This window comes from Microcebus murinus, chromosome 10, assembly GCF_040939455.1.
Source record: "Microcebus murinus isolate Inina chromosome 10, M.murinus_Inina_mat1.0, whole genome shotgun sequence".
NCBI classification, from domain to species: Eukaryota; Metazoa; Chordata; class Mammalia; order Primates; family Cheirogaleidae; genus Microcebus; species Microcebus murinus.
Window position 1 is genome coordinate 43550175 of NC_134113.1, and position 12759 is coordinate 43562933.

General features: G+C 37.9%; 1 protein-coding gene across 1 annotated transcript in view; it reads right to left on the reverse strand.

Annotated features, from left to right (window-relative positions):
* Nucleotides 1–1363: 1363 nt before the first annotated feature.
* The window catches only part of TPH2 (tryptophan hydroxylase 2), a 100033-nt gene continuing 88637 nt past the window's right edge, over nucleotides 1364–12759 (reverse strand). Inside the window, exons 9-11 of the mRNA XM_012738836.2 lie at nucleotides 11814–11909; nucleotides 3150–3283; nucleotides 1364–3021 (exon numbers count right to left, since the gene is read on the reverse strand). Coding sequence (XP_012594290.1) covers nucleotides 2847–3021; nucleotides 3150–3283; nucleotides 11814–11909 — 405 coding nt within the window. The 3' untranslated portion in view covers nucleotides 1364–2846. The remainder of the gene's footprint in view (nucleotides 3022–3149; nucleotides 3284–11813; nucleotides 11910–12759) is intronic.

Consider the following 12759-nt stretch of genomic DNA (forward strand, 5'->3'; position numbering starts at 1 on the left):
AACAGACAAATATGCTTCAAGAATACAGCTAGACTAATCAAGATTTTGGCTACTTTTTGCAAAGTATTATGCATAAGAAACCTGGTCTTGCCAGGAACTTTGTGTTGATTTCTGATTAACTGATTAGAGAAGTCAGCAGCAAAGCCAAAATAAAGTAACAACTCACATTGAGATGACAGTGAGAAAGTATCTTTAAATTTATAATTGCCCTTGGATCTATTTAATTTAGCTTTAAGTCATGAGGCATAATTGAGACAAATGGTTACACTGAGTAGGTATCAGATATGACAAGAAGCTGGCTGTGATTATTTTGTTGACTATTTCTATGCAGGGAATTTTTCTGCCAACACTTTTCCTATGATGACTATTAAATTTTATAGGATTTTTCCCACCATTAGCTGTAATGGCATTTGCATGTTAAATGCTCACAACAAATGAAAACCATGATTCCATTGTTTCACAGGGTGAAAACCATGGTTACTGCTATTCTGAATGGAGAACAAATCTAAAAAGAATCAGGTAATTCCTCCTCCTTGTATGATACCTATAAAAGCTCTGTGGGAAAGCCTATTTACTTTGCAACTCTATCTCTTCTATAATATTTTTGAGACAAAATAAATTTTGCACATGTAAGAAAACTGGATTCTACTATGAGCCAAGCAGAAGACACCTCAAGTGTTGTTTTTGTAGAGGGAATTTGTTTACAATTAAATATAATTCTCCCTCAAGTACATTTCACTAAGAAGCTTCCACTTTATCATGGGACTAGAAGGGAAAAGCTTAATAGCTACTTATTTTTTTAAAGAAATGAAAATATGACAGAACTCTAGGACTTATGTCTAAACAGTCTAAACAATACCAGATTATGAAAACAACATGAAAGGCATATACTAAGAGTTTCTTAGCCAATTTTTTTTCTGAGAAAATTCAGCAACTAGTTCTGAAAATTTGGGTATTTGTTGTTCTAGATTGTTACTCTGGATTATTACTTATAAATAAATAGTTATTCATAGTCATCTAGACATAGCAAAGCAAGATATGAGAAACTATATATTTATAGATCTTTAAACTATTAAAATATACAACTTCTTGATCATCCTAGATCTTTTAAATTTGGTTCAGCTTGCTCATCATTTCTCGACCATCAATAATTTTTCAAGGCACTATGTCCTTCACCTAGAATAGTATTTAAATTTTGTGACTCTCACATTCTATCCACCACATTCTTTCTCAAAATTTAGTTGTTCTGAAAATGGTTTATAAAGGAAAGATACTCAATAGTTAAGATAACCAATATTCAAATCTCTGAATTTTCATTTTAATTTAACTTTTCCCTGATGCCTATTTTAATTCTTTCTCATCTTCTTCCTGAATATAGTTAGTCCAAAGATTTCTAATCCACAATGTATCCCACATAGAGTATGAGTTAGTTGGAAATTATATATAATTTCTTATTAAAAGAACATCTTTAAAATTTGGTCAAGTAAATATTTTTAAATTGCTAAAAGTTATTTTGTCATCTTTTCCTTCTCTGCTTTTTCTTGTCCCCTCCCCTTCCCCATCCAGTTTTCTGCACTACCAAAAGCAGAATCGGAGGAACAGTAGTTGTGTTTGATGAGGAATCAGGAGATGAATTTCATGCACTCATTCAGCAGGTTTTTTATTTGTTCACTTAATCACCTGATTTTATCTTTTATGTCAGGGACCACCAAATATTTGTAGTGTATCACTACTGTTTGCCCAAAGTTGCCCAAATTTTGGGAAAGTGTATAACCTCCCTTAGATCTGGCCTGGCTTGGGGCCATGAGGGGAAACATTATATAGACTGCTGGCAACGCTAGATCACAAGCCAAGTCCTATTTAGTGATAAACATTAGTTTCGATATGCATTAGTTTCCCTTCTCTGATGACCCATAAACATATATACCAAGTTGAACTGCACAGCAATCTAAAAGGAAAAGGCAACACACTGTAAATGTAGGTGCACAATTAACTGTGCTGCTTTGGGCAAATCACTTAACTTCTCTGTGACTCAATTTTCACATCTTTGAAATAAAAGATGATCTTTAGAGCTGTGATTTTATTCTCCTCTGAACCAGAGAAGTGTTTTAAACATCTGAGCATAATTCACTTTATCCCAGCATAAAATTCATAGTCACAAGATTTATTGCCCGCTGTTTAGTTTTTCCTAATGTCCTTTCTAGAATATTATCTTCCAAAATACTTTAGGAAGCTTCTCGCAACTCAGTTTCTACAAGATCAATGCAACCTATATATTCTGTTTGTAAAATGTTCTCTTTTCTTGCATTTTATATATACTCAACCTAAAAATCATTCCAGCTACTTTGTTACCTCAACAATTTTTGAAACAGAATATTTCATCTCTTGTTACTGTGATGGGAAGTTTCCTACAATTCTAGGTTTGTCTCAAATAATGCTGTGAAAACACTGATACTATTGAAAATAGAAACAGCTTCACTGTTGTTTTCATTTTATGTAATGAACACAGAGGAAAAGGCTCAAATCTGAGAAAGAAAAGGGCATAAGCTAGGATCCTAAGAGGGTTATTTGCTACAAATTTTAAATAGATGCAGTTTGGTTAAGGACACTGAGCAGCCTTGTCAAATCTATGACACTTAAACATATTACATTCTTTCATACAAGTAGTTATTTAGGTTTCTTTTGGTGTTTTACATACTAACACAGTAAGTTACAAGTAGGTACAGATACATGGAATTGCATGCTAACTAGCTTTGACACAGAAAGTTATCAGTGTTAAATGACATTGACTGAATTGCTGCTAAGCCCCAAAAAGATCATGCAGACAACAACACCGGTTCCAGGCATCAAATCCCCAGATATTGGTTCATTTTGTTCAAGGCGTCACACACTGTGTTCAAATCACTGCGAAGGTCTTGCACCACGTTTTCAATGCTTCTGGTGTCTTTCAGAATTTCAATACTCTGTGTGTAGGGATTGAAGTATACTGAGAAGGGACGGGTAATTGACTTTGCAAAGTCCCTGCAGAATAAACAGAAATAGAAAAATATACGATCAACCCCCACTGGTACAAGAGATAAATAGAAGGAAGGAACAGAGCCAGGAAAATTAAAAGTTATTTTCTCTAGATGGGAGAAAAGCAAATTTACCTCATCTTTTCTTTGGCTTCTTCAAAACTTTCTGAAACAAAATAGGCTTCCTGGAAGGTGGTGATAAGGCATTCCTGTAAGCAAGTTGTCTTTGGGTCAAAGGCTTTCACACATGCCTTGTCAGAAAGGGCATGCTGCAAAATACACCACAAAACCTGTTAAACTCCATAATGAGACTTCCAAAGTGCCATGACATCACATTTTACAACACATTTGATAGCTCAGTAATCCTACAGGGCTGCTCAGTTACTAGTCTACAGTGAAATACAGAACTCTCCTGTACACAGAGTAAATTGGGTATTAGGATTTTGTTTGTTTGTTTGTTTAATTGTGTTAGGTACTGGGGGGAATGGGGTTATGGCATTATTGTATTTATTATCAGCTAAATTCATACTGAAGGACAGTTCAGAGCTATACTCCAACAGAAGTGGAATTTTAAATCTGTGCTATGAATAGAAACAGGGACAGCATAAATATGCTCCTAAATTTATTGCTATAAGCAACGTACTAAAATTTCACTTAAATGGCAGAAGTAATAATTACCTGCTTAGGGAGGTAATTGGGGCTGTGACTAAACTATCTGTGCGGACTCATTGCAAGACATTTTGAGGCCAGGTACTGTGTACCAACAGAGTCTGGAGTGGGGCTGGATATTTGAGGATACTTGCAAAGCATTAATTTACCTTCCACCAAGTACAGCAGAGCAATATGCAGCAGATAAACATTGCCAGTTGGGGAAAAAAACAGCTAATATTAATAGGTACAGTTATACCCAGAGCAGACATTAGGAAAACAGGAAAGCTGGGGTAATTACTCTTAGAGCCATCATTAGCTCAGAGTAGCTCACCACATGACTGGCACTAAGAACAGTAGGGAACAATGAATGACTGTATTCTCAAGACAAATTCAGTAATGTTAAAAGTTAGTGGTCATTTCCTGCCACATGCCACCTGCCTATTTATAGACCCTAGATTGATGGTTCTAGAATGTAACATATGTAAGAATCACTAAGGAGCTTAGAAAAATGCAGATATCCAGGCCTCAATTTTACTTGGTTGGTCTGCACAGAACCAAGAGATCTGCATTTTAAAGGCACCCAAAGTGACTCTCAGATAGTGGTTGTGGAGTATATTTTGGGATTATTCCTCTTAATTCTGTCTTTTCCTTAATTTAAGGGGTAAAAAGTTGGGGGAGAGAGGCAGAGAGAGGAAAAGGGAAGCAGAAACTGCCTTAAACAGAGTTAGAAAGCTGGGGTTAGAAAACCAGGTGTTGCTGCTAACTAGTTAACTTTGGCAAATCATTTAACCTCCAGTTGCCTACATTTCCCCCTACTGTATAATAAATGAGAGGTTTAGGCTGGATGATTCTGAAGACACTCTATTCCAGCCTCTGGATTCCACCCATAGCACTTTTCTACCCTCTCAAGCTCTAACTGCTAAGGTTTCCTGGAGAAATTCTGAAAACCTTTTCCTGTTCAATATTCTTGGTGCATTCCTCCAATGATTTCAAAATGCATAGAATGATTTAAAGCCCTCCATGAAGAAGTCTGTGGTTTCCTAAGTTTGAAAACGCAATTGAGGACCAAAAGACTGACATGTAAGAGAAAGGGCACCCTGAGTGTGATTGGCTTTCCTGCAAAGTTCTGTTGTCCAGATCAATGCATATATGAATCACAGAATGCAGAGGGCTGTTCACGGCGAACTCATTTTTTTGGCCCACAGAACAACCTCATTATAAGCAGAAGGTCACTACACCTGCAAATGCATTTGTGTTAGATTCAATGCAGTGCAGTGAACATCAGGGCATTTTGGTTCCACATGACCAATAATTCTGTCCACATTTTAAAAACAAATTCACAGTTTCAAGAAACAAAATGCCCTTTATGAGAGCTGTTGCTCCTCTGCAAAGAATTGGTTTGGCATGGTTTTCAGAATTAGAAGTTGCTTTCTTTGCAGCCATACACTCTGGTTACATTTAACTGTGTGTAGTATGTTGCTCTACTCATCTATTCATCCATCAGTATATATGGAAGGAAAGAAAGTGGCTGACTCAGGGCCCTTGTCCTTTCTTCTCTCTCATCCTCACATTCAGGGGCATGGACAGAGTGGTAGCAGAACAGACTATAAGAACATTTAAGCCATGGCCTCCCTGGGACACCTCTGCTAAAAGGGACATCATCTTTTCACTGAGTCAAAGACAAGCTTAAGAAGGAAGAGAAATTCATCTTCTTGGGTCTCCAATGCTTCTCTAGGACGTTAGCAGTCACTGTGTGTGAAGGAGGCCTCCAGAATGGGTATATGCAATAACAGAAGCTGAAATCAGTGTGGTTTTAGAAAAATTCATTGTGTGACGATTCCACTGGATAGTCAGATACTCATTTAGTCATTTTAACAGGTAAACGGGATTAAAGTAGATCAAGAAAAGGCCCAGAGGGGCAGGGTGATCTGCCCCAGACTTCAAGAAAAATCAGTGGGTTCACAGCACATAATTTGAGGCAAAGATCATTAGGCAGTAAGGATCACATTTGCCTAATGCCATATTTAAAGGAAAAACTAGAAGTTAATGTGTCTTAAACTCTCAAAAATGCAGTCTGTCCTCAGGAGCCTGCAGTGTATGTGAAATGCTGGTTACCTGCTGGGGACCTCTCCACCAATGAAGTATGAAACCAGTGTTGCTCCATGGCTGTTAAAGAATATGGGGGTAATGATGGTACCCATGGATTAGCTAGTAGAATGACAAGAGCATGGAATTGAGGAGGAGCCAGTGAATGGGACCCACAAATGAGGTGGAGATCACATCTATAAATGGTCTCATTTACCTGACAATGAACTGTCCTTTGTGATGACTGCCAAGAGCATCCATGCAGCCCATGAGGTTTTCTATTCCTGAATACTAACTATATAGCATGGCCCAAAGAAAGTAAAATAGCATCCATGTCTCCCTTGATTCCAAAGTCTACTGCCCAATGGAGAAGCCCTGTTGAGTTTGCTTCTTGATTCCTATCCACTCCTCTCTCTCTCCACTGAGCTGCCTCAGTTTTGGGGAGCAGCTATTGTGCTCTGTCTGTCCTCTATGTCCAGAGTGGATTCTCTATAAATATTGAGCCAAACTCTTTGATGTCCCCAGGAGAATCTGTGGTGATTCCTTCCTGAAGTGTTAACAGTCTAATACCCTGAAGTCTGCAAGAATTAATCCAACTTCCTGCAAAGAGAAGCTTTATACGGCTGGCATAACCTGGCTGAGAGTCTTTTACTCTCAAGCCACTTTAAAAGTGCAGCAATGCTTGAGAGCCACCTTGTCACATCTGAACACTCTCTAAAAGGACTATCTCAGGGTTACCCATAGTGCTAAAGACAAGGGCACAGGACTGGGAACCAGGAGACCTAAGTTCTAAATGTAGCTGTCCCAGAGGCTAGACGTATGATATCAAATGAGTGAAACTACCCCACGTTGGGTTGCAGTTTCCTCTTTGATAAACTGAAAAGATTGACCTACATGAATGCTAAGGCTCTTTCCTGCAATACAGTTTTAACCGAGCCTGCAAATATCGAGCACTCACACCAACATCGCCTCCCTCCACTCCAACCATTATAAACTGGCCATAGCAGCCTTGCCACTGGACCTGGGGACAGCCTCCACACAGGCAGCCACTACCAATTAACTGGCTTTAGTGCACAAGTTCAGACTTATTTTCCATTACAGCCTTTGTAATATAAAAATCTCTTTTCAACATCAAGTATTTCCCACAACCCAATTGTTACTAGAAAATATTATAAGGTAATTAAGAGTATAAGTCATTAAGATACAGAATTGAGGTTCAAATCTGGCTCTCTCTCTACTTAACTACAAGACTTTGGGCAAGTTTCCTCACCTTTGTAAGCCTATTCCAGTATTCATCTGGAAAGTGGGAATACTAATAGCATCTACAACTCAGAGTCATGGTCAAAATTAAAGGGGGTAATGCATGCAAAGCACCTGGTGAGGAAGTACTCAGTATACTAGTTATCATCACAAATTCAGTCAGGAGGTGATGGTTCATATACATATGTATTCAGCCACACCTCCTACCATTTGTGCAGCTCCTCTCTCTCTCAGAGGTCTGGAACCCATAGAGAAAGAAACATGGCCCTAATCACGAGGCTTGCAGGCCCTAGACTGCAATAGCGCCTGCCCTGGGTTCATTAGTTTAAAATCTTTCTTCCTCCCAGGCACCTGCTTTTGCAATGACACAGAGTTATTATCTCAACTATTCTAAATGCAAACCCTGTGATCCTCACTCTCTATATTAGGACTGGTTAAAGTTGGAAAAAAAAATCTCAAGTGTGATGTCAGGTTTATGGGTAGTTTGGGCCCTAGATTCTGAATAAGAATTTGCAAACACTCCTACGCTCACACCACAATCATCTTTTCCCACATCAGAACAATAATAAATACACACATTTATATACATATAGACACATTATATGAGTATGTATGGAATATTTTTTGGACCTTCCTCAAATGCTCATCCTGCTGACCAAGGACAACATGGCATCAATATCCCTATTGCCAAATTGGGCAATGATGCATTACACTTTTTTAAATTAGTGATGCTGAAGGTTTCGCCAGTTTGAATAAGCTTGCAGGGGCAAGAGAACCACCTCTGTCTCCAAGTAATCCTTTTGTAATGGCCAAAGACACAGTTTCCAGCTGTCATTGTCCAGTATTTGTTCTGTCATTACTATCAGTGCCAGCTTCATGAGAAGAAAGGGGAGGAGGGAGGGTGGTGTGAACCATCTGAATAGGGTAAAGCTGTGGGAGCTCACGGCAGTGAGTCCTAACCCCAGCCACACCACTGACCTACCGGTTGACCTCAGAGGACCTGCAAGCCCCTGGGCCTCTTCTCCACACCCTGGCAGAAATTCTGACCACCTCCCAGAGTTGCTGCAAGTGGTAGTAAATACAAATGCTTGTAATAAATATAAAGCTGTTCTGAGAATGCTGATTAATAGCTACATGAAGGCGATACAATAAATTCACCATACAAAAATATCCTAAAACTAAAGCCAAAAAATAATAAGTAATGTTTTAAACCATCAGTTTTGTCAAAGCTTAAGAAGCAAAACAGATGTATTTATATGTAATATTCAAGCAACTACCATGAGGTAGGTGCTAAGGCTAAATTATTTATCAAAAAACTCTGATCTCTGGCCTGAAGGAAATAAAGACCTAGACTTTACTTTTGTCCATGAAAAAAAAAAAGTAGAAATTGCCTTTTGCTTTTGAGATGGGTTAGCTTTTTGAGATAAGACTCAGCCAATTCATTGATTCGCAGTCATTTCCTTACCACCTGCAGTGAACCAACTTCATTGTTGCTTCTCCAAGAGAGTTGAGTTCAACAAAGATCCATTATCAATCCCTTTCTTAGAACTTCCCTATTAGACTCCAAGCTCCTTAAAGTCTTGGACCATCAATTTTGTGTTTGTTAAATAAAATGAATGAATAAGCAAGGAAATAATAAATGAAAAATAATAGACATATAGTTAGATCAACTCTAGGAGAGAAAAAGCATTTGAAAGAAAGATGCAAGCTAGCCTATGAGTAAATGGCAATGAATTATCCTTTTTCCAACCTTTTTTTTTCTAAGTCAGTGTTCCAGATGACTTAGCTCATTATTAATTGTTCTCCACAGTGATGGGAGATATGGAAAAGCCCGACCGAGACACACTTTTGGAATTCCTCAAAGTACACCACAGAACAGATAATTAGAACAAAAGAGAGATCAATCATTACTCAGAGGAAAAAGTAGTCTTTATGGTTATCAAATTTACGTTAGCTTTTACTAGCTTTGCCATATTTATTTTGTTTCTGTCTTCAAAGAAAAAAAATAAGCATTGTCAAAAAAATAAGAGGAGAAAATGAATGTTATCCAAACTATAGATACACCACTTAGAAGTACTTGGCCAGCTCTGAAGAGCGACATCTGTGCCTCAGGAAAATTTAGCCTCTTACAGCCGGAATTTTAGAATGTGTTCTCTTTAAGAAGAGAAGGTGAATTGTGCATACTTAGGAAAAAGTTATAAAGACTACGCCAAAACCTCCAGCAACTTAGCTGGGATCTGTGTTTGGGCTGCAGTTGGAACAAACAACATAAAATATTTTACTGCAAGAGGTAACTGCATTCAAAACTGTAAGCATGTTTACACTGGAATTATGATAATGCTATTAATAAAGTTACCCATACATCAGTCCACGACCAGCATTTGTTCATTCAAATGAAAGAAGTATGCAGGAGCTCTGTGAGAGTGCTGAGTGCTTTCACAAGCAGGGCAGGGAGATGGGGGGGTAAAGGGTGCTGAGGAAAGCGTCTCATGTTATGTACTCTCTGCGAACAATCAGAAGATATTTCTTATAGAAAGAATTTCCGAATTGTAAAAATAGCCCAATGTAGCAATCACAGAGACGTTGGAGTGTTGAAATTTGAAAGTGGAAGAATGCTAATGACTGGAGGTGATGGACCAGAACAACAAGATGCATGGCGGACAATGCCCTTCGGTGTATATATTTCTGGCTGATTTCCATTTCCAGATGATTCTGTCTGCACCAATAGGAACAAAAACAACAGATTCACCCCAGTGCTGCCTACACATGCCTCATTAACTAGATCAGACGACCCTGTCGAAAGGTGGGGCCATGAGAGAGATTTGTTTCTTTTGTTTGTGGTGTAATTTATATACCATCTGAGGAGAATGTAAATAGATGTAGCTCAAGAGCTACATCATTTTCTGACTCTTTTTTCAGGGAAATCAAGCAGCACTCTATAGAGGGCATGGTCTCATGGGGATATGACATCATGCCATTGCTGTGGGCTTTGGCCACTGCACTGAGATTAACCCCCAATGGGTTTTTTGTTGAGCAATTTAGTAAAAGAAAAAAAAATTACCACATTACATCAGGTTTTTGTTATGTTGAACATTATCCTCTATTCCAGCCATGCTGAGCCTCAGACAGTTCCCTAAATGGGCCAGGCTTAGCAGGAGTCCAGGTGGTACACACACTGCTGTCCACTGACTGACCTGCGCATCTCATCCTTTTCTTACTTATCCTTCTATTCCTCAAGAATCAACTTGGACAGCAGGGCCCCAGTCAGGAAGCTCTCTCAGGCGTAGACGAATATGTGCTAGTCACATTTGTCACATCTTTGTATTATCTGATTGGTTATCTACCTCTTGCACTAGAATGTGCTATAAACTCCTCGATAGCAGGGATCCCAGGAAGCATAGCCTAGTGGTTAAGAGCTGAGATTCCAGAGCCTAGACTGCCTGGATTTGGGTCCAGTTGCAACACTTATTAGCTGTGTGATCTTAGGAAAGTTTCCCAATGTCTTTATGCTCCAGTTTTTTGATTAGCAGTAATATCACTTATCACATTGGGTTGTTATGAGGATTAAGTGGAAGCACCAGAATACTAAGGTCTATTTAAATGCTTGTTCAGGTGGTGATTGTTATTTTCTTCTTATTCTTTATCATTCTTCTTTTTTTTTTTATCTTCAGGGCCTGGCACAGTATATAGCACATAGTAGGTGCTCAACTAAATGTTTGAGGAATGAATGAATGGATTCATAACATGAGCAGACTCAATAAAACTACAGTTAAATTGCATCTTTCAAAAATACAAACAACCGAGATGTGCACCATCTGGGGGATGGTCATGCTGGAAACTCAGACTTGGGGGGGGGGCATTTATTGAAACCTTAAAATCTGTACCCCCATAATATGCTGAAATAAAAAAATATATATCAATTAAAAAAATACAAACAACCAAAAAGTTCCAATAACTATATACTTCCCAATTGTATTATATAAAGATAATCAATGTTCAAAATAAAAACTCTAGTATAATCTATCATCCTGATCTTAGTATGAATAACCAAAGAAAGATTAAATTATTTCAGTACCATTTCCAGATTGTATGTCACATTACATTTTAAATTCACTAAAACTTGCTATCTCCCAGTGGTTAAATAGCAATTCTTAAATAATCAGAATAGTTAAATTATCAGAATGTTCCAGGTTCCAAAATTCTTGAATAAATAATCATTTAACTGCATTTTAAGGCCAAAAAATAGCATTTCCTGGGCATCATTGCATGTATTAGATGCCACTCTGATCCAATAGGTTTCTTTAGTTTGTTTCTATTATACATGCCGATAAGTGTTTTAATGCACATTAATTTTGAAGAAGCTGAAGTAACCTCAAACTCCCCTTGGGAACATAGATGTTGGCGAGTCCAAGGGATCCAGGGAGGGGACCAAAATCAGATTAGCCAAACCTCACTCATGAGTGAACTGCAATCAGTGGGATCACCGCTAGTTCATTGCTCACTATCAGCACTGTATTTAAGCCAACCATTTGTTACCCAATATTTGAGCACACATTTGTCATTCCTGTTGACTGTGCACATGGCTGCTCATCCATTTGAGTCACACTATGAACTCAGAAAGGCATGACCCATTTTCAGAAGTGCAAAACGTTAGGTCGGCACCCACAGCTGAGGTGCCAGACCCTCTATATTAAATATGTATAGGGTATCTGTGAGTAGAAATGTTCAGACAAACAAATCAATATTTTCCATGACCTTGAACCAGTTTGCTTGGGATGGATATGTTCTTTCACAGCTTCATACCTTTAATTCTCCAATGGAGGAAAGGAGTCCTGCTCCATATGCCCGCAGTTGTCCTTCTTGCTTGCAAAGACCAAACTCAATTGTGAAGAAATAGCACTAAAAAAAAAAAAAAAAAGAAATCCAACAAACTGGTCAATGAGCCCTTCAATAGAATAAAATGGCCCCCAAAGAAAATGGTGCACTGTTCATAATTTCTTAGCATTATCAATTTAAATACATTTAAATCAAGATATTTATTAAAACCTATTTTCTTGCTTAACATTCCCTCCCTAGGTTTAAGATATATGGAAAAGTATTAACTACTAAGATTCTTGTGCCTCCTGGATTGAGAAACCCTGTGGGTTAAATCATATCCCCTGCAATAACTTTAAAAATAAAAAACACAGATTTTGAAATGAATGAATATATCACAATGATAACAGCATAAGAATATGCTATATATTTACCAAATTGCATTTCAGTGACATAAATAAGTTCATATAATTGTGGAAAAATAAGTTGGAAACCAGTAATCCCAAACTGGTTTTTGCAGTTTGTTTATTCATGCAACAAACATTTGAGTCTCTATTAGGTGCCAATGCTTGGTAAAGAAACAAGAGAGAGATCAAGAAAGCGAGCATCTGTATATGCCTACCAGATTACCAAAACCAAACCTTAGTATACTTTTTAGTGAAATCTTAAATGTATCCATATGTCTATGCATGTAAAGATTGCTATATGTATCTGTGTGTACATACACACACACATATACACACACATAGAGATTTACAATAGGGTTACATCTCAATAAACTCATTAAGTTGAAAATAATATCCTATGTTGAAAATGCATTTAATACAGCTAACCCAAACATTATAGCTCAGCCTAGCCTATCTTAAACATGCTCAGAACACCTACATTAGCCTACAGTTTGGCAAAAATCATCTAACACAAACCCTACTTTACA